At 42.5% G+C, this 22,775-nt stretch overlaps 1 protein-coding gene across 1 annotated transcript; it reads right to left on the bottom strand.

Moving 5' to 3' along the window:
- Positions 1-1,891: 1,891 nt before the first annotated feature.
- LOC121282596 (lysophosphatidic acid receptor 6-like) lies at positions 1,892-6,546 on the bottom strand. The gene is made up of 2 exons (XM_041196363.1): positions 6,392-6,546; positions 1,892-2,756 (listed from the first exon to the last, which is right to left on the bottom strand). Exons 1-2 carry the CDS (start codon positions 6,487-6,489, stop codon positions 2,042-2,044), a joined length of 813 nt encoding a protein of 270 aa, XP_041052297.1. The 5' UTR covers positions 6,490-6,546; the 3' UTR covers positions 1,892-2,041.
- Positions 6,547-22,775: the final 16,229 nt, after the last annotated feature.

Raw genomic sequence — 22,775 nt, 5'->3', positions numbered from 1 at the left:
TTATACTGTTTAAGGGGGAGTGCAGCAGGTGAAGCTGGTAGAAGGTCAGCGATAGATGGTGGCTAAGGAGAGATTGACAAAGATATCATGGACACAAGACAAAGAGAGTGTTAATGGTCGAAGTGAAGACTAAAGAAGGTGCTGATAGTGGCATAAGGATAAGAAAGCAGAATGTGTTAATAGCAGAATAATTCCCCAAATTGTAACCACCACCTCCACCCCAAACTTTTCCCTGAATTGTTTCTTTGGTGCAAAAGCCATTGCCCCTGTGTGACCCTGGCAGCATGCCACTGTAATGCTGGCACCTATTCTCCCTTTTGTCATTATTTGCCGATGCTCTTTGTGCACCACCCTTTCTGCCACAGCTTGCTGGGTCTGTGGTGGCTGGCTGAGAGTGCTGGCATTGAGCTCTTGCTCCCTTGCTGCCTAATCATGGGAGTCTCTGAAGACCCCATGGTCTCCGTGCACCATCAATAAATCCAAAAGGCACCATGAAATTCCAGCTAAGTGGACTTTTAAGTGACTTAACTGGTGTTCCCCACCCCACCCACCCACCTGCCCCTGTGTAGATGTGCGAAGTCTGCGCTTCATGACTGCCACTGTTGGTAAAATTGAGAAGCGACATTATGATGTTGGACTTCTGAGCAAACATGGTCTGCTCCCATTTTATGCTCTCCCCTTTTATGGTCTCCCCCATCTCACCACTGCAACATCCCCCACACCCCCACCACATCCAAACTCATTTCTAAGTAACCCAGTAAAATTATGACCTCTATTTCTCTCTCCACAGATCCTGCTCGACCAGCTGAGTATTTCCAGTATCTTCTGCTTTCAATTTTGAATTATTTTATTTCATATTTCGTCCACAAGACCTAAAAGCTGTTAATTAATTTCTTCAGTTTTATTCTATATCTTTCAAACTGCTCCTGAGAGAATAACGAGATAGATGAGCCTCTCCCTCCTCTGTCTTGGTGCCTTTATGTGAACAATCTATCCAATGGCACATGTGGGTGTTCAGGAATGCTTTGTGTTCTAGCTTTCCATCTCTACCTGTGGAGAACCAGTTAAAGAAATAACTGCAGCAGTATCAACACAGGGACACAAGTTCTGCCAAATAGCTTAGCTGTTCTTCTGTCCAACTAATTCTGGCAGGGGATATTTGCCAAGTTATTCTCTGAAAGCTCATTAACAAACAGTAGGCTAAAGGTTAGGAATGTAAGGCGTATGTAATTGTGAGCATAATTGATAACTCTAATTTCTCTCAGCTACCATTGTAGAATTGAGTGTATTTATTGTACTACTGTGATTTCTGTAGCAGTTAGCTAGTAAAATCAATAATTCTGGTGGATTCCCGGCACACGGAGAGCTAGCAGAAGTTTAAAAGTTCATGAGAGCGTGAAACTGATCCATGGGATTTCATGGTCTATCCCAGTACATAGCATGTTTAATGTGAATACATACATTAGCATTTTAATGCATCAACAAATATGCTATTTGCCATCACAGTGAAATGAATAAAACAAAAATTTTAACTTCTGAAGTGTCTTTGAAGCTACCAAATAAACTGTGACATATTGGTGCAGCTGTGACTCTATGATGTACAAATTCTCAGTAATCTCCACTTCAGTTTGAAAATAAGTCATGAGACTGATGACTGTCTGGTATTTATCAGAAACCTGTGCTATTCCTTTTGATCTGTTGGTTCCTGATGTAAGAAGTACAGTGATGTTGTTTTAATGCGTGTAAGTGTTCACCCCAACAGACTGCTAAAGATCGGGCCTCCTCTGACTCACTCTGTTGGTGAGGTCCCTCTTGCATTCCTTCCAGGCTGATTCAGCAGTGAAGTCATGGGAAGCTGCATCACAGTGAAATGAGACATTGGCAAAATATCTGCAGTCAGAAGTTTCCACCTTTTAATTTTTATATGCATGTCATCAAATAATAAATCTTTAATTATAAATATTTCATTGCCCATTAGGTCTACCTAAAATACTGAATAAATTACAAGGTTTTAAGTTAATACATAAGGTAATTTTGTATGTTAAGAACAATGGCCTATTCTATTAGAGAAATGCCTTGAATAAGACTTGGCAATGTAAACTTTGTAGTAGAAGAACATATTAACAAACCTGAAGCAAATGACTAGATTATCAAACAGTAATCTAACAGCAGGAGCTATTAGCAGAAAATATTGGAATAACACCGAGAGAGGAGCTTTCTCAAAGCCTGCTGCAGAAATGTCATAACTGGTGACACATTCAGCTTGTAAGATAATACATACTGTGAGCACGGCAATCCAGACAAGCATACTAGTCCTTCTAGCGTGCCTCACAGTCCTCATAAAACGTGACTGCACAGGGAATTGGGTTATGAGAAAAGCTTCTAGGCTGATGCAGCTTAATATTAGAGAACTGACGTAGGAGTTCACTGTCAGGAAACTGTGAATGAGGCCACGGATGAAGCCATCTGATGCGAATTTGACATCAACCATTTGGTAGCAAACCTCGAACAAGATGGCAGGCACCAGCATTGCATCTGCTGCTGCCAGGTGAGAAATAAAGACTGCCGTGCTCTTCCTAGATACAGCCTGAGACAAGAGCAAGACTGAGACGTGGAGTGTTCCAAAGGCCCCTGCAGCCAATACCATGATATTTGTAGAAGGCAGGATCATGTACTGTATGTATTTCACAAAGAGGTACCTCTTCAGAATAGGCAGGTAATCTGTGTGCTGAGGAGCCTTTGACTGTATAGAGGCCCTGTGAAAAAGAAAAGAAGTTAATTTCTTCTCAAAGATGAATTTGATTAATGATGACCATTTTTAAAAGTTCTTCGCCTGATAGCAATTTTTTTGAAGAAATTCATATACTGTTCGGCATCGAGACATCACTCACATTTGCAGCATCTTTTCAGGGTTAGCTTGTAAAAAGATCTCTCAAGGTTTGTGAGGAGACCAGGCGATTTACATAATGTACTCGAGTGGTTGATATCACATGTATTTTAACAAAGAGATTAGTCCAGCACGTTGTTACATCACCCTTGAAGCCATCGAGTCTAATATCATCAAATCATTTCATCCCTTTTCCTAGACCCTCCAGTATTTGCTTCATGGTGTCAGCCATGGTTCAGTGAGGGCACTCTCATCTCTGAGGCAGAAGTTTATGGGTTCAAGTCCTACTCCAGAGACCTAAACACAAAATCTAGGCTGACACTCCAGTTCAGGGTTAGAAGTGCTGTGTTTTCAGTGAGACTTCAAGCTGAGGTCATACATGGTCTCTCAGGTGGATGTAAAATACACCATTCTATGATTTTGAAGAACAGCGGGGTATCCAGGCCAATATTGACACTTCAACCAACATAGTTAAAACCCATTTTTTGGTCATTATCACATTGTTGTTTGTGGGAGTTTGCTGTGGGCATTTTGGATGCTGCATTTTCTACATCACAACAATACACTTCAAAATTAGTTACAAAGTGCTTTGGGACAACCTGAGGTTGTGAGAGCATCTATTTAAATGAGGGCCTTTCTTTTCTTTCTCAACCAGCACCAGGAAACATCCATTCCCGTGCTTCCAAAGGTAAATATTTCAAGTTTAATAGACATTGTTCACTTGGCATTATCATTGTCCAGCAGTAAAGGATGAAGCCATGAGGTTGTTCTTGACACACATTTTTACAATCTGTAGGGTTATTATTGTGCCTAGTTTAAGAGGGAAGTCTTGTGGTGCAATGGCAGCCACTCTAACTCTAGGCCAAAAGCTTTGGGTTCAAGTCCCACTTCAGGATTTGATGGTCATGGAAGTTATGTTTGTAATGTGGTCAAACAGGTTTATTACCAACCTGTCAATTTTTTCAATATGCCCGTATATTAGGTGGTAAGAAGAGGAGAGTTTCCTGGTCAGCCATACTGTAGAACCACTGCAGTATTTTGCCAAGCATAATCATGGACCAATCCAATGGAAATCCAAGGTCCCCAACACTTTCTCCAAGTTTTTTTTTGTAGAGAATGCTGATCCCAAGGGTTGCCTTTCAATTGGGAGAAACACACTTCAAGTCACAGCTAATTTTTTTGGAGGTGTGTGTAAGAGGGGAAGTGAGGTTGAAGCTGTACAGTTCCTGTCTGCCGATATTGAAAGAAAAGATCAGAGCTGAATGAAGGAAAATAACATTCTCATTTCCTTCTCTTTTAAAAAAAATGGCCCTTTGCATTATGATGCCCCTGTTAGTTATTAAAAGATCTAAACTTTGTAAAGCTAGCAAGAGCACAGTATCAGTAAGATAGATTTCTTGTAAATTTCCCTTTTTGAGCTTCTAACAATGTTAATAAACAAGTAAGATATTGAGACAGCCAAGGCTATCTAGGTTGGCACAAACGTGGATTGTACTCCCGCAGTTGGAAATGTTAGCTTTTTAACATTCTGCTGTTTTTTTTTCCCTTGCTGTACATGAGTCAGAGTACAATAACTATTCACATCTGTTTTCTTGGATTTGATCAGAAATAGCTTTATTTTCCACATTTGAAATGCAATTTAAAACTGGCTGTGGGACCAATTGCATCTAACTTGGAGAGTAGTAATCAGACACAGGTCTGATACCTGGAACTGTAATGAGGACAGTGAATCATCACACTTCTTGTTGTGAATTAAAATTAAGAAAGAGAACTGAGTCTAATAAGTGCAAAGAGATCTGAATTATCTAATAGCTTGAAGTAATGTAATTAAAAGTAATACCTTATACTCACAGTCATGTAATTAAGTAATCTCTAAAGGGAGATGTTGACTACGATCAATACAAAAAGTGTTTTGTTTCTTAACCAAAATAAATATGTTTGAATTGGTATGGGTTTGAGGATTTCCTCCTCTGCCTCTCTAACATAGGAGGAAACTCTATTTACTCACTTAAATGAGGTCTGTGCTTAAATCATGCCACAGAGAGGGAATACCCAGAGGACCTTCAGTCCCATGAGAATTTCGATCTGTCCACTGATGTAATGGTTAAAATGTCTGGTTTTCTTGTGTGTAATGCTTATTTGGTGATCCGCCAAATATCACTATATTTCTGGCTATGTGAGATGGATGTCTGTAAGTGCTGTGCCTCACCTTGAGTGTGATGCTAACAATTCCAGACTGTCGGCTCCAATTCCACCAACTCCTACTCACGCACAGTAGCATCCTCTTTAAGGCCCAAGGTGATAGTAAAACCTACCTTATCCCAATTTACAACAGTGGGTGAAGAGCTAAGTTATTTGTGTGTGTGCGCAAGGAGCATTGTGGTACTGTGTGCACATGGAAATGGAGCTGGTCACATGGTTTTCCTGCACCCTTGGAACGCCATTCTGCTAGATTTCCCAGCGTCCTCTTTGCGGAGTCCCTCGCTTTCAGATACTTAGTATCCAACTGAGGGCCCCGGCATCGCGCAGGGTTGGCTCCTGAAAGCTCTCCTCTGACCCCTGTGCCTCCACTCCCTCAACCTCTATCCTGTGATGCTCACCTTAATCACCTTTGGTTTAGGATCCTATGATGACCTTAGGCCTCTGGTGGGTGCAGTGCCATCAGCTTCCACCGCTCCTGCTGGTGCTGGTGGCATGAAGAGCTGCTGCCAGGGACCTCAATCGCAGGGAAGCGACCATCAGTGACCACTTAAGTGCCTGAAAGGCACTTGATTCTGTTGGGTCTCCTTTACAGAACTGACAGGGGGTTCCCTGCTGGTTCTCGGCCGGTGGGAGAGACCCCCACCAGCTTGACAGAATCCTGGCCACTTTCTCTCATTCACACAAACTCGACCACATTCACACATACACTCACACACCACTCTCTCACATATACACTCTCTCATACAGCCTCAAGCTTAGCCTCACACACAGGCTCTCTGTTACATACTTCTTCACTCTCTCACTTACTTTCTCTCACACAATGTCTCTCACATATTCTCATCCACTCATTCTCACACACTCTCTAAGACTTTCACACTTTCTCTCAGACACACTCTCTCACTTGCATATTCTTACATCCACACACACTCGCAAACAGACACAAATACTTCCACTCTTTCTCACAGCTATACCCCTGAATTTTTGGTGACAAGCCTTCCACACTTTGCCAAAACAGAAAAGTAGGTGCTGAAATTCATTTTCTGTATCATTGAGACTAGTTCACAAGCTGACAGAAGTTCCGGTACATTAGAGATCAGTCGTCACTTTAAGAACTTCAGTGAGCTAATGATGATGATATTAGCCACTTTGGTTTGTTGGCCAAATGACTGAGTTTTCTGTGATTAAAACATAATACAATATTATTTCATTTAAAATTATCGCAAGACAAATTCTGGAGTCGGAACAAACAGAAAAACAGAGCTAACATAATGCTAATGGTCAGAGAAAGCAATAAGCACTTACATTTTCTTTTGCCGGGAACATGCTTCACACAGGTTGCTTAGGTGATCCATTTCTTCATAACAGTGAGGTCTCAGCATCTGTGAAAGATTTTCTTGCATTCACTTTTATATGCCTGTCATCTACTGTGGGCAGTGGTGATGTCATCAGCTTATATTATGGTTACTGTTCTATCACTTCCTCTTGCAAACATTAAATGTTGGCTGGCTTCCCACATTCTCAACCAATCCTGATCTCCATGTATTTTTAGACCAGCAAAGCAAATCGCAGTCCTTGATTTTCTTTCCTTAGTTGCATAAAGTTAAAGTACAAAAGTTTCAAGTTAATTCCAGCATGCAGGCTCAGGACATGACTTAATCTAGCTGAAAATTTCCTTTTGTTTTAAAAGCAGAAGCAATGAAATTATTGAGATATAGTTTGCAGTGGTTGGGCATCAAATGGCTTTGTTTGGCCTATCCTTGGACATTAAGGTTTTAGATATTTTTTGCGTGGCAAGTTGTAAAAAGTAGGAGCCAAGGATGTCACAATGAGGAAAAGCTGGCATGTGGCACCTGGATGAACAGGGCAAACGACTGTGTATCTCCTTAACAAATCACAATGAAGGGTCGTGAAATTAACTACACAAGACTGAGAAGGAAGTGAGTGGGTGAATTCAATGTCAAATCAGATGCAGAAAGAAATAAAGAGAGGGAAAGAAAGATTGGATTAAGAGAAAGACAGAAAGGAAAAGTACTTCTTTAAAAAAATTCTAAATTTGACATTTTAAAAATCTCCACATCAATTAATACATGAAGGAATGAGGTTCCTCATTTTTAATGGTCAATTTTCAGTGTCAGGGAGGTTAAGCAGCAATGATTAACACCTATTATGTCTTATATCTCATCTATATGCTGCCTCTCAGTGATATCAACCAAAAGCATAGCATTAGTTTTCACGTGAATGCTGACGATGCCCAGCTCTACCTCACCGTCACCTCTCTTAATTTCTCCACTGTTGCTAAATTATTAGACTGCTAATCTGACATTCAGTACTGGATGAGCAGAAATTTCCTCCAATTAAATTTGGGGATGACTGAAGCCATTGCTTTTGGTCCCCGCTCCAAACTCCATTCCCTAACTACCAACCCCACCCCACTAACTGGCAACAGTATGAGATTAAACCAGTCTGTTCGCAACCTTGGTGCCATATTTGGTCCCAAGATGAACTCCTGAGCACATATTCGTGTCATCATAAAGACTGCCTATTTCCATCTCCATAACATTGCCAACTTTGCCCTGTCTCAGATCATCTATTGCTGAAACCCTCATTCATGCCTTCATTACCTCCAGACTTGACGATACCAATGCATTCTTGGATGGTTTCCCGTATGCTACCTCCATAAACTTGAGGCCATTGGAAACTCTGTTGCTCATGTCTTAACTTGCAGTAAGTCCCATTCCCCTATCACCCCTGCATTCATTGATCTACATTGGCTCCTGGTCAAGCAACATCCTGATTTTAAAATTCTCACCCTTGTTTTCAAATCCCTCCATGGCATCACCCCTCCCTATCTCCTCCAGCCTCTCAACTCCCCAAGATACCTGCACTCATTCTGGACCCTTGTGCACCCTTAATTTTAATTGCTCCACCAATGGTGGCTGTGCCTTCAGTTGCCAATGCCCTAGGCTCTGGAATTTCATCCTTACACCTCTTTCTCTCTTTACCTTGCTTTCCTCCTTTAAGACACTTCTTAAAACCTTCCTTTTTGACCAAATTTTTGGCCATCTGTCCTAATATCTCCCTAAATAGCTCAGTGTCATATTTGTTTATTTTGTTTTCTCCTGTGAAGGCCTTGGGATATTTTATAACGTTAAGGGCAGTCTATAAATTTTGTTGTCAGCTGCTCTCAGTTGCATCCCCTCGAGGTTTCTTCACATCTGGATCCTCTGAGACAAGGGCTCAGTCTCATATTCTTTACACCTCACTTTCTTTCAATGTTTCCTTCATATCCCCAATCATGAGAACAGGACCCAGTACTCATGGAATTCTGATGCAGTCACTGTACAGTTCGAGCATGACATTCCCTGACCTGTACTGTACCATTTTGGCTGTTTGGTTTAGCATTCTATTTGCTTTGGTGACTGCTGCTCACAGTGACACAGTGACACTTGATGTTTAGCATCAAGTCTATGCCAGAATCACTCTCAACTTCGTCCTTCGCTACTTCAGTACAATTCATGAAGTACTTATATGGCCAGTTTTGTGCATCCTACTACAATCCTTCACATCAAATTTCATCTACCTCTTCATGTTCAGGTGGAACTATTTTGCTTGAGCCTGTTTCACCAGTTTATTAAAAAAATGGGTTTCACATTAACACATTTGCCACCTTGTGGGATGTCCCCCAGAGTTCAACTCTCCCTTAATGAATGTCAGCACCTAACAAATTTCAATCCTTGTCTGTTGAAGCATTTTATGGTAAATATAAACATCCCTTAGGCTTTTTTGTTTTGCATGTTCTAAGCTTGTCTATAACTCCTACCTCATTCAAAATGGTGAATTCTGCATCGGGGGAGGTGGTGGCATAGTGGTATTGTCACTGGACTAGTAATCCAGTGACCCAAGGTAATGCTCTGGGGACCCAGGTTTGAATCCCACCATGACAAATGGTGGAATTTGAATTCATTAAAAAAAATCTGGAATTAAAAGTCAAGTGATAATAGTGAAACCATTGCCGAATGTCAGAAAAACCCATGTGTGGTGCATTAAATCCCTTTAGGGAAGGAAACCTGCTGTCCTTACCTGGTCTGGACTATATGTGACTCTAGATCCACAGCAATGTGATTGACTCTTAAATTACCCTTGGAAATGGCCTAGCAAGCCACTCAGTTGTATCAAAATCGCTAAAAAGCTAATAAACAGGAATGAAAGGACCACCCGGCATCGACCTGGGCACCAGAAACAACAACGGCCAAACTCAGCACTGTTGACCATGCAAAGTCCGCCTTACTAACATCTGGGAGCTTGTGCCAAAATTGAGAGAGCTGTCTTACAGACTAGTCAAGCAACACCCTGTCATAGTCATACTCGTGGAATCATGCCTTACAGATAAAGTCCCAGATACCACCATCACTATCCTTGGGTATGTCATGTCCTACCGGTGAGACAGACCCAGCAGAGGTGGCGGCACAGTGGTATACAGTCAGGAGGGAGTTGCTCTGGCAGTCCTCAACATCAACTCCGGACCTCAAGAAGTCTCATGGCATCAGGTCAAACATTGGCAAGGAAACTTCCTGCTGATTACCATGTACCGCCCTCCTTCAGCTGATGAATCAGTGCTCCTCCATGCTGAATACCACTTGGAGGAAGTACTGAGGATGGCAAGAATGTACGCTGAGTGGGGTCTTCAATGTCCAAGACCAAGAGTGGTTTGGTAGCAGCACTGCAGACTGAGCTGGCCGAGTCCTAAAGGGCATAGTTGCGAGACTGGGTCTGCAGCAGGTGGCGAGGGAACCAACAAGAGGGAAAAACATACTTGACCTCATCTTCACCAACCTGCCTGCCACAGATGCATCTTTCCATTCCAGTACTGTTAGGAGGAAACACTGCACAGTCGTTGTGGAGGCGAAGTCCCGCCTTCACATTGAGGATACCCTCCATCGTGTTGTGTGGCACTATCACCATGCTAAATAGGATTGATTTCTAACAGATCTAGCAACTGAAGATTGGGCATCCATGAAGTGCTTTGGACCATCAGCAGCAGTAGAATTGTACTCGACCACAATTTGTTACCTCATGGCTTGGCATATCTATCACTGTACCATTACCATCAAGCCGGAGAATCAACCTGGATTCACAGAACAATGCAGGAGGGCATGCCTACAATTGAGGCGTCAACCTGGTGAAGCTATAACACAGGACTATATGCGTGCCAAACAGCATAAGCAACAAATGATAGACAGAGCTATGTGATCTCATAACCAATGGATCAGATCTAAGCTCTGCAGTCCTGCCACTTCCAGTCGTGAATGGTGGTGGACAATTAAACAACTCAGTGGAGGAGGAGGCTCCACAAATATCCCCATTCTCATTGATGGGGGAGTCCAGCACATCAATGCAAAATATAAGGCTGAAGCATTTGCCGAGTGGATGACCCATCTCGGCCTCCTTTGAAGGTCCCCAGCATCACAGATGCCAGTCTTCAGCCAATTCGATTCATTCCACGTGATACCAAGAAATGGCTGAAGGCACTGGACACTGCAAAGGTTATGGGCCCTGACAAGATTCCAAAAATAGTACAGAAGAATTGTGCTCCAGAACTTGCCACACCTCTAGCCAAGCTGTTCCAGTACAGCTACAACACTGGCATCTACCCGGCAATGTGGAAAATTGCCCAGGTATATCCCGTACACAAAAAGGACAAATCCAACCCGGCCAATTACCGCCCCATCAGTCTACTCTCCATCATCAGTAAAGTGATAGGAAGGGTCATCAACAGTGCCATCAAGCTGAACTTGCTTAGTAATAATGTGCTCACTGATGCTCAGTTTGGGTTCAGCCAAGGCCACTCAGCTCCTGACCTCATTACAGCCATGGTTCAGACATTGACAAAAGAGCTGAATGCCAGAGGTGAAGTGAGGGTGACTGCCCTTGACATCAAGGCGGCATTTGACTGAGCTCTAGCAAAACTGAATTCAATGGTAATCGGGGGAAAACTCTCCACTGGTTGGAGTCATGTGTGGCATAAAGGAAGATGGTTGTGGTTGCTGGAGATCAATCATCACAGTTCCTGGATATCACTGCAGGAGTTCCTCAGGATAGTGTCCTAGGCCCAACCATGTTTAGCTGCTTTGTCAATGACCTTCCTTCCATCATAAGGTCAGAAGTGGGGACGTTCGCTGATGATTACACAATGTTCAGCATCACTTGCGACTCCTCAGATACTGAAGTAGTCCATGTCCAAATGCAATATCCAGGCTTAGGCTGACAATTTGCAAGTAACATTCATGCCACACAGGTACCAGGCAATGTCCATCACCAACAAGAGAGAATCTTACCATCACCCCTTGACATTCAATGAAATACCATTGCTGAATTCCCCACTATCAACATCCTGGGGGTTAGCATTGACCAGAAACTGAACTGGACTAGCCATATAAATACTGTTGCTACAAGAGCAGGTCAGAGGCGAGAAATCCTGTGACAAGTAACTCACCTCCTGACTCCCCAAAGCCTGTCCACCACCTCACAAGGTACAAGTCAGGAGTGTGATAGAATACTCTCCACTGCCTGGATGAGTGCAGCTCCAACACACAAGAAACCTGACACCATTCAGCCCTCTTGATTGGCAATCCATCCACAAACATTCATTCCCTCCATCACCAATGCACAGTAGCAGCAGCAGCATTCTACAAAATGCACTGCATGAGCTCACCAAGGCTCCTTAGACAGCACCTTTCAAACCTATGACCGCTACCATCTAGAAGGACGAGGGCAGCAGACGGATGGGAACACCACCACCTGGAAGTTCCCCTCCAAGCCACTCAGCATCTTACTTGGGGATATATTGCCATGCTTTCATAGTCGCAGGGTCAAAATCCTGGAACTCCCTCCCTAAGAGCACTGTGGGTATACCTACACCACATGGACTGCAGTGGTTCAAGAAGGCAGCTCACCACCACCTTCTCAAGTGCAATTAGGGAGGGGCAATAAATGCTGGTCTAGACAGTGATGCTCACATCCCGTGAATGATTTTTTAAAAATTCCAACTTATTGTTAGTCTGCTCATCCAGACACATTGAAATCTATGTAGACTGTGACTCAGTTTCTGGATTTTGCTGATTTTATAAAGCCCTTGAATGGTCTGTAATCCCATTATCCTGAGGCTATATTAAGCTTTGTCAGATGGAACAATAAAAGTGCATCAAAAACTCAAGGCATTGCAGTAATTAGTATCTTAATCAATTTAAGCAGTTCTGTGACTAATTGACCATGCAAGTGTATGTCTACATGTCCATTCAGATAAAACACTGGGCTTTGTTTCTCAGTGTATGTAAAATAAACCTGTCAATGTGAAATATATGAGCCAAATCAGGATGTTGTAAGCTTGTAAAGTTACTGGGTTGCTCTTGCACCTTCCCAATAAATGGTTGTTCTAGTGTTCATTGTTCTCGCACAGATTATGTTTGATTTCAGTGTTTAAAGCAGCCTCAATTTGCTTACTCCAGCCACACCTCTGCTCATGCGCATTCCCTCAACCTCTCCAGTGACCCAATTTCAGCAAATCTTCAGTCAGTAAAACTTTGTGTCATTGGCTCTCGCCGTCCATTCTACTGGCTCTTTGCGGGTGGACAAGATTGGGACTTCAGGTTCCAGCATCAGTCTGAGAGTTCATGAGAATCCGCTGCTGGAGAGTCTCTTGCAAATACTTATGAAGTTACTCCAGACCCCTCGGTGAACTATAGTCCTGAGAAACTTAGCCACATGAAACGGCTAGTGAACTCCTCCAAACTGTTAGCCATACCATACTGAGGGCTTCAAGGAGACTCAAATGACTCCACCAGATCATGCTGATACCAATACTGATGCTCTTCAGCTGAGAAAGAATATAGTTTATTTTTCTGGCCAAGAGATTCCTTCTTTTCCTCCACTAATACTTATTTTTACCCAGAACTATCTCAATTGCACAATATAAATCTCTCAAGCTGATGTAGCTATCCTTGTGAAAGGTGGAATCAGTGCCACAAGGTGCTGACTTTTTAAAAGCCGGTCTAATGTCTTCCTGCGTCTTATGGGATACATTCACAATTAGAATATTAGTAGATGCTCAAAAGTTGGCTCAAGCACTCATTGAGATGCCACTTACATGCCAATATACACTGTAACAGAGCGTCATGCTTTATTCATCCATTGTAGGTGAACTAGCAGAGGGATATGAATGCAATATCTTTGTCAATAATGTATCATGACCCTGAAGCCCCTGTGGGATAAGGGTGGGAAGTGTATCCTGCCGGCAGTGGGTGCCTTTGGTAGTGAAGTGGCCAGGGCTGCTGACTGCCATTACTTTTGGCAGAGTCTCTTAGAAGTGACAACGGTCAGTGGACAGCCAACAGAATTGCCCTCCCCAGCCAACTTGTCACATGTTCCTGCCCCAGTGCCTGACAAAATCTTGTGTTCTCTTACTAGAGAAAAAGTACTGAGCAAACTATTGGGATTAAAGGGTGACAAGTCCCTTGGACCTGATGGCCTACATCCCAGGGCCTTAAAAGAAGTAGCAGCAGAGATAGTGGATGCATTGGCTATAATATTCCAAAATTCCCTAGATTCTGGAAAGGTTCCAGTGGATTGGAAAAATGCTAATATAACACCCTTATCCAAAAAGGTGGGGGTGGGGGGTGGGTGTGGGGAGGCAGAACATATGAAACTATAGACCAGTTAGTTTAACATCTGTCGCTGGGAAGTTGTTGGAATCCATTATTAAGGAAGTAGTAATGGGGCATTTGGAAAGTCAAAATGCAATCCAACAGAGTCAGCATGGTTTTATGAAGAGTAAATCATGTTTGGCTAATTTGCTAGAGTTCTTGGAAGATGTGACAAGCAAAGTGGATTTTGGGGATCCTGTAGATGTAGCATATCTGGACTTCCAGAAGGCCTTTGATAAAGTGCCGTACAAAAGATTAATACGCAAGGTAAGATCACATGGAGTTAGGGGTAATATAGCTTGGATAGAGGATTGGCTAGCCAACAGAAAGCAGAGAATCAGGATAAATGGGTCTTTTTCTGGATGGCAAGCTGTAACTAGTGGGGTGCCACAGGGTTTGGTCCTTGGGCCCCAACTATTTACAATCTATATTAATGACTTGGATTCATGGATAGAAGGTACTATAGCTAAATTTGCAGATGACACCAAAATGGGTGGGAAAGTAAGTTGCAATGAAGAAATAAGAAATTTACAAATGGATATGGACAGGATAGGTGAATGAGCCAAAATTTGGCAGATGGAGTATAACGTGGATAAGTGTGAGGTTATCCATTTTGGTCGGAAGAATAAAAAGGTGTTATTATTTAAATAGAGAGAAACTTCAGAATGCTTCAGTGCACAGGGATCTGGATGTCCTCATGCATGAATTGCTGAAAGCTAGTATGCAGGTACAACAGGTAATAAGGAAGGCAAATGGAATTTTGGCATTTATTGCTAAAGGAATAGAGTATAAAAATAGGGAAGTGTTGCAACTGTACAAAGCATTGGTGAGACCGCACCTGGAGTACTGTGCACAGTTTTGTCCCCTTTATTTGAGGAAGGATGTAGTTGCACTGGAGGCGGTTCAGAGGAGATTCACTAGATTGATTCCAGAGATGCGGGGCTTATCTTATGAGGAGAGATTGAGCAGATTAGGCCTATACTCGCTACAGTATAGATGGATGACAGGAGATCTAATTGAGGTATATAAGATGCTAAAGGGGATAGACAAAGTAGACGTGGAGCAGATGTTTCCCCTTGTGGGGCATTCTAGAACAAGAGGCCATAGGTTTAGGCTAAGGGGTGGTAGATTTAAATCAGAGATGAGGAGGAATTCACTACCTCAGATTGCAGTGGATGCTGGGACGCTGAATAAATTTAAGGAGGAGATAGACAGATTTTTAATTAGTAATGGGTTGAAAGGTTATGGGGAGAGGGTGGTAAATTGGAGCTGAGGCCGAAATGAGATCAGCCATGATCGTAGTGAATGGCGGTGCAGGCTCGAGGGGCTGAATTGCCTTCTCCTGCTCCTAGTTCTTATGTTCTTATGTTCCAAAGACCATGATATCCATCATCTCTAACCAATGATTCAGGATTCACATAATCTGATAGTCCAGTATGAATATTAGTTAACGGATGAATGTTTGTGAATGGGTGAGTGGATGAATAAGTAAATAGGTAGGGTGGTAGGTGAATGGGATAAGAGGGTAAGTGGGTAGGTGGGTTGGTTGGGTGAGAAGGTAGGTGGCTGATCTGTATCTTAATTCCATCTACCTGCCTTGGTTGTATAGCCCATAATATCCCTAACAAAAATTTATCAATCTCAGTCTTGAAATTTTCAATTGAGCCCCAGCCTCAACAGCTTTTTGCAGGATAGAGTTCCAGATTTCCACTATTCCTTGTGTGAAGTAATGCTTCTTATCATCACAACTGATTGGCTTTCTAGGCCATTTCAAAGGGTGTTAAGAATCAACCACTTATTGTGAAACTAGAATCACCTTTAGGCTTGATAACTAGGTGGCAGCCCCCCTTCCTGAAGATCATGTGTAATCTGTTAGACCAAGCTTCCTCTTTCTCAGGAGACTTCCCAGTTGCTTTTAAGCTTGAATCTGAGGTCTCCACAGTAAACCCTTCCAAACACATTTGCTTCTCTTGTCCAAATTTGATCCTGCTTGCAGTACCTGTAATATTTTAAAGAATGTCAGCTCAACTCCTTTATTATTTTTCCCTGAAATTCATCGGAAGATCCATTGTACAACACGTACCCACATCCGATCAACAGATTATTCACCAATGAGTTGAGATCCTTTGCTCTCATACCTGGTAGACAACATACCTGTCTAGTTTCATGGTCTTTGCTGAATATCTTGCTGTCGATATCTTCTTATCTTATACGTCCACGAACAGTCTATACATGGCCCTGCCAGAACTGAACACATTTTTGCGCCTTGTTGTTGAATTCAGCAAGATCTGCAACAGTGCAGGGTTCCTCTAGTGATAGACTTTGCAGGAGATGTTGCATAGTCTGTGGCTCAGTTCCATATTCACAAGTCGTCGGGCTGGTTATATATCCCCATTTGCTTAGTGACACCTTTGAACGACTTACACTAGTCCTAAGTCTGCTAAGGCACTTCCAGGTTGCCCAGTTGCAATTAGTTCCTGGGGGAGGGCTTTTCATCCAGTAGAATTTCCATCGCTGGGGGTTGTTCGAGACTGGCTAGTCGGTCTTTCCATAAGGCAATGCGGGCTTCAGACGGGGTTGATTGTAATGGAACGATACTGTTCATGAAGCTCTTCCTTGACTTTAGGTGGCTGGGTGTAGGTGTATGACCATGTAGAGGGTGCCTCTCATCTGATGTTTGATGGAGTCGCTCTCTCTTGCTGGCTGCTGTTCTTCTTATATCGGGGGAGCGATACCCGCCAGGATATGTAGGCTGTTGGTGCTTGTTGGTTTTAAACAATTTGTGATGTTGGCAGCTTGCATTCAGAATGGGATCTGTCTTCTTAGCATGAGTAGATCTTTCCCATGCAGGGCAGGCATATTCGGCAGTGGAATAGCAAAGAGCAAGTGCACTGGTTCACAATGTTTTCGAGCTTGCTCCCCATTTTGTTTCAGTGAGCTTATTCAGGATGTTGTTTCGTGCGCTCGCTTTTGCCTTTGACTTTTCAATGTGGTTCTTGAAGGTGAGGCATCTGTCAAGAGTGACTCCGAAGATAGGGTGCTCGAAATGCGTTAGTGTTGCTCCACACCAGGTTACTTTAAGCTGGCATTTGGCTTCAAGGTTTCTGAGGTGGAATGCACAAACTTGTGTCTTTGATGGATTTACATGAAGGTGGTTTTCTTCATAGTAGGATGTTAGTCCTTCCAAGACCTCAGAAAGCTTTTTCTCCATGGTGTTAAAATCAGTGCTTTGGGCAGTGACACATAAGTCATCGGCATATATAAAATGGCGTGTGACACCATCTATAGGTTGGTCATTCGTGTAGATGTTTTACAGCAGCGGTGCAAGCACGCTTCCCTGAGGAAGACCATTCTTCTGAATACGCCACCTGCTGCACCTCCCACCTAGTTCAACATAGAACCAGCAATTCTGAAGCATGCTTTCTAACAGCTCTGTTAAGTGAATATCTTTTGTCATCTCTAGGATCTGGCAGAAGAGACGTCGATGGTTCACTGTATCATATGCTACTGACAGGTCTACAAAAACAGCACCTGTTACCATCCCTTGCTCAAAACCATCTTCGATATGCTGTGTGAGGTTGAGCAGTTGGCTTGTTGTTGATTTGCCAGGGCGGAAACCTGCTTGCTCTGGAATGATCCTCTCATCTAAAGTTGGTGCTATCCTATAGAGTATCAGGTGATCAAACAGCTTATTGGCGTGGCAAAACAGTGAAATTGGCCGAAAACTCTTATTATCTGAGGGATCTTTTCCAGGCTTTAATAGTGCGATTACATGTGCCTTCTGCCAAACATTAGGTAGCTTGTGTGTTGCCTGGCAGTTGTTGAACAATTGTAGGAGCCATTTCTTTGCTTGCTGTCCAAAATGCTTTATCTGCTCCTTTGCTATGTTGTCAAGACCAATTGTTTTCCTGTATTTTAGACTAGATATACCAGTTTCCATCTCTTCCATGGTGAATGGTCCAGTGAAGCTAGGGTCATCACTGTACTTCTTCCTATCTAGTTGTGCTCTTTGTTGTTTCTTGTTGATTTTTCCATTTAGGAGCAACTGGTGTGCAACTTGGTTTGCAGACACATTTGGATGTTGGGCAGCTTTCTTGGGATCGCCTCCAAGTTTGCATATGAGAGACCATGCCTTCTTGCTGTTTTTGGTAAGATCTATTGTCTCTATCAAGGTGTCCCAGTTGTTTTGACGCTCTTGCAAGATACTTAACATCACCCTCTCACCGGTAGATATTGTTTCCTCTGAGATTCAAACAGTGAGACATACTCCCAGTAGAGTTCAGCATTCTCTTTGGTGAGACCAGAGATGTAGTGTGCTCTACAACCTCGGGGGATCTTCCTTCTGGCTGTTTTCTGGACAGATTTTGCAAACAGGCTGTAGTGCTCAGGTAATGGTTTAATGCGTTTAACCTTGCGGTCAAGTGCTCATATGAATGGGACCAAGGTAGAAGCATTCATGTCGCGGCCCTGTTTCAACCAATTCTACCACCACCATGCACAGCAAATAGTGTATACAACATTTTCGTACCATTGTCTATATAAAACCATAGGATAGGACAGCACAGAAAGAGACTATTCAGCCCGTTGGGTCTGTCCCGGCTCTTTCAAAGAGAAATCCAGTTGCATTTCAAGAATGGAATCACCCACTAGAATTACTTCTCTAATCTCATTCTGAGATCCCTCCCAAGCTAATTCTTTTCAGTGTCCAGAGATTTCAAAGCCTCTATCTTAACTCCCTTATCATTGGACTTAACATTTGCCAAAGGCATAATTCTGCCTAGTTTTAATTGACAACATCAGCAGTTCCTCATCTTCCTGTGACCACATTCTGTGCTTAACTACATCCCAGTTCCAATTTCACATGGTCTCCACCTTTTTGCTCCATATAGACAGCTGTCTATAAACAACAACCATTGCAATGCAATGCAACAAGTTACCTAAGATCAATGTATAACAATGAGAGAATCAATATCATGTGCAACAGTCTTGAATCTTTGGCTGAAGATGGTGGATATCTGCTCTACCATTTCTGAAATGTCTCTAGATTCAATTCCTTCAATACTCAGACTGGAAGCCTCAAAAAATGTATGAGGGTGGATCTCATGAACACTATGATTGACATGTCCTTTCACACATTTTGTTCTTTGGATGTCTCAACATTTTCAAGGGGCGGAGGTAGGGTGGAGATTGTGGGGTTGGGGAGGAGGGAAGAATGACGAGTCCCTGCCTGAATTTCTTTCAAATTTAGTTACCCTTTCAAATCCTCCCCCAATGTTTAGCTACTGGCATGGATACAGATTAATCTTCTGAAAATATGAATGCAGTTATTATGGCTGTGACCTTTTCACCCTGCAATGAATTGCTCAGGTTACAACAGTCACATTTTGTATACGCAAAATGTTAGCATTGACAGGTTTATTTACTTTTTCCAGAGTGTGGTTGTATTTAATGCTGTTAGGGGAAATCTTTTCACACTGCTGTAAATTGTTATTGCAATGATATGTTTCCTGCTCAAAGTACTAAAAAATGTTCACGGTCAGTTGAGGGGATGGTAGCGTACTGGTAATGTGATTGGACGGCCATCCAGAGGTTCAGTTAAATCCGCTGGAGAAATGAGTTCAACTCCCACATGGCAGCCGGGGGAATTTAAATTCAATTAATTATTAAACCTGGAATAAAATTCCTATTTCATTAATAATGGTCACAAAGCTACTGGATTGTCATAAAAACCCCATCTGGTTCACTTAATATCCTTCAGGGAAGTGTAACATAAATGTGCTATATGGATTAATTTGCAAATTGATCAGCTAGTCATATACATATGTGTGTATAGACAGAGAGGGCTTTCTTTTTAAAAAAGATACTTTGGCTAAACAAAGGACACTGACTTGAAGTAGTTGCTAATTTATAAAATCACATTCCATTCCATGGAGACACAAAGTCTACAGAGACCGCAACAGAGACAATGGCACACCGCTGGAGGTGTGAACAGCTCCTTCCTATTTCATCAAGCTGGACAATGGATCATTCAGGAGTTAAATGTCTGGGACATTTTTTTAAAAAATCACCTCAGCTATGAAACAATGGCTAAAGGGTGTTGTAAGAAGTGTGTAGTTCAGTAAAGAGGTTCTGAGTCTTGTACAGATTAACAGTGAGTGTTTACTAACTGCTCAAAACTATGTACATATATATGCAGTATAAGGTCTAAGATAGAAGATATCTCCATGTTTGCCTCTACACACGTACAAGACTGTCCTCTAGGCTTGGATCATGTGTTCCTTGTAATACACCTTCCCCAAGTCTTTGTCCAACATATTTACAATGCATTCCTATTTACCCAACATATTTACATTACATCTACTACCCCTTCTCCTCCACAATAAAGTCTCTGTGTTTACAGGTTCAGGTGGCCCAGAAGCATTATAATTCTTCCAGATCTTGCCTTTACAACAGTTGGAGGTGTGGTAGACTCTGTTGTGCTGGGGAAACTTTGTTGAATAGGAGACTGTTTTAGATGTGGTCATTCTAGCATTTGATTGGTTGATTTTAATTCTCTTTCTTCATTCTTTTTGGAGTTGAACAACTTCTTCTCAACTCCCCATCTGGTGTTATCAATGGTCATTGATTTATCCCATTCCTTACAGGGAGAACGAACTTGCAGCTTGTCTATAGTGCTCATTCTGTTTTTCTTCCTATGTGTGGATTGCTATGGAATAGAATTAGAATGGAAGATGCCTCTTCTTGTTGTGTGGGTGTGACATATCAATGGGCGCACATTGCAGTTTAGCTTTCGGTACAACAATGTTCTCATTGGTTTGCTTCCTTACCTCCACTGAGCTGTACTGCGGTCAGATGATAGCTGCTTCTCTGTTCCAACATCAGCTGGCTAACAGTTTTACTGGCAGGAGGTTGCAGCGTCTGTGTCGTGGTGTCTTGAGATATCTTATCTTATGTCAGAACAGGAAGCTGAGGCTCTTCTTGTTGCTGGTTCATCTCTTGAGTGAGGTAACCAACATGGTAACCATTTGAGATGTTGGGTAGTCTGACAAAAGAAAACTTCCAGCTCTGCAAAGATTGAAGATAATTCAGAGCTGAAGCCCCAGCTGAGAGTACCTTTTCTGTTGGGGCTCTCAGAAATTTGCCATTCTGTGTAATTGATGACAGGGGTTGTTTTGACATCTTCTGCCATTTTAAGAAAGTTCAGGGCAACATGGGCATCTCTGCTCAGAAGAGAAAAAGGCTGGTTATGGATGATATACATGACTTTAAAGACCTGTTTGTCACCATACCTTAATGGTTCTAGAATCATGCCTACGACTGGAAGTCGGATTCCTCCAGGTCCATAGAGTGGTGCATCCAGCATTTGTAGCCAGAGGTCTCTCAGTCATAGTTCCTTATCCAGGAGGACTGTAGCACTGGCTCCTGTGATCAGTTTAAAGTTTGTGAGGTGAGTATTAATCGAGATATCCGTGTTCCAGAATGAAAATCCCTAATCCTTGACCCCACCCAAGAAGCGTGGCTGCAAATGCTCTTGGCGTGGTACCTCAACCTTTTGAATTATTTTGGAATCATCGGCGCATTTGGTTGTATTAGCTTTGCATAGCTTTCCAAAGTGTCCTATGTGGTTGCAACTGAAACACTGCTGAGACAGCTAGACATTGATCACACCTGTGGGATCGCTTGGCTGCAGAGCAATGACATGATTGCTTACCCTCTAGTGGCCATTTAGGGTATTGCTTCCCTTGGCCTGCAGTGTCCCTGCTCCTCTGCTGTTTTACTTGCTGGGCGATGGGGGTTGCTCTGTACCTAGCTTGCTTTTTCCCCTCAACATGGGTCTGTCAACGGATTTCAGATTGCTGGACAATTTGAAAGGCCATTTTGAGTTAAATCTTCCATAGCTTGATGTATGTCTGAGAGTGCATTATCCACCACTCCGATAGAAGTGTTCTGTCCCTGATTAGTTCTGATTTCAGGTCACCATAGTCACAGCCTTCAGTCATTCTATACAGCTCATTAATGAAGGAGTCAACATGTTCCCCTGGCTGTTGGACAGTTTGTTAAACTTTGCTCTTTCAAGGATCATGATGCTGCTCAAATTAAAATGTGTGTCAAATGATTTTAAAATTTCGTCCAAGTTTGCCAAAGATTCATTGATTCCTTTGTTTAGCTATTATATCATCAGTAATTGGACTGACCAAATAGAGCAATATGTTAACCTGTCCAAAATCTGTCTTTTTGGCTGAACCTGAAGCAATCATGTATTGAAAGGTATCTCTTTCTCCAAGGTCCTCAATTTTATGACTGGTCTGGGCCTTAGATGAGTCCAAAATGGTCTGGTAAGCTAGATTTTTGATCCATGGTCAATTACAATTAAAAGTGTGTATTGCTTTAAATGTTGTTTGGATATCCAAGTTGACACTGCCGTACGCTTCTTCTCAATGAGGTTTCCTAAACTTGTTGGTTTTGGTGGGCTCCCATAGTAATGGCATTTGCATTTTCTGTGTTTTGAATTTATAACACCAGCTCCCTTTTTGAGCCTTCCACACAGTGACTAAGTATTTTCAGGTCACGAAACCATCAATTCCCAACTTTTGGGTTTTTAACTGCCGGTTATTTTAATTTTTTTTTGATTGGAGTGATCTCGGCTGCCACGTGTTCATGCGCCAACTCGGAACCCAGGGCTGTTCACAATGCATTTTAAAATGACATTTCTGCGGACTTAATAGCTTTATAAAACTCATTCTGACCAAGAAGTTAAGTTTTAGCTGACCCCTGCTTGGTCTTCTGAAGTTAGACCTCCACTTGGTTTAATGGAGCCTTTTGCTGCAGCATGGAGTTTTATTTCTGCCTCCTGTGTCCAATCCTATTTTGGAGCTTTTCTCTGGCTTTCTTCTTCTGTGCCTTCACTTCTGGTGTTTCTCGCAGGTCAAAATCTGATAGCTGCCACCATGCCGTAAGATGTTGTGTATAGTTCGGTAGGCTTCATG

The sequence above is a fragment of the Carcharodon carcharias genome, chromosome 9 (genome assembly GCF_017639515.1).
Source record: "Carcharodon carcharias isolate sCarCar2 chromosome 9, sCarCar2.pri, whole genome shotgun sequence".
Taxonomy (NCBI): Eukaryota; Metazoa; Chordata; class Chondrichthyes; order Lamniformes; family Lamnidae; genus Carcharodon; species Carcharodon carcharias.
The sequence above is the reverse complement of the archived record's forward strand: the minus strand, read 5'-3'. Positions and strand labels throughout refer to the sequence as shown.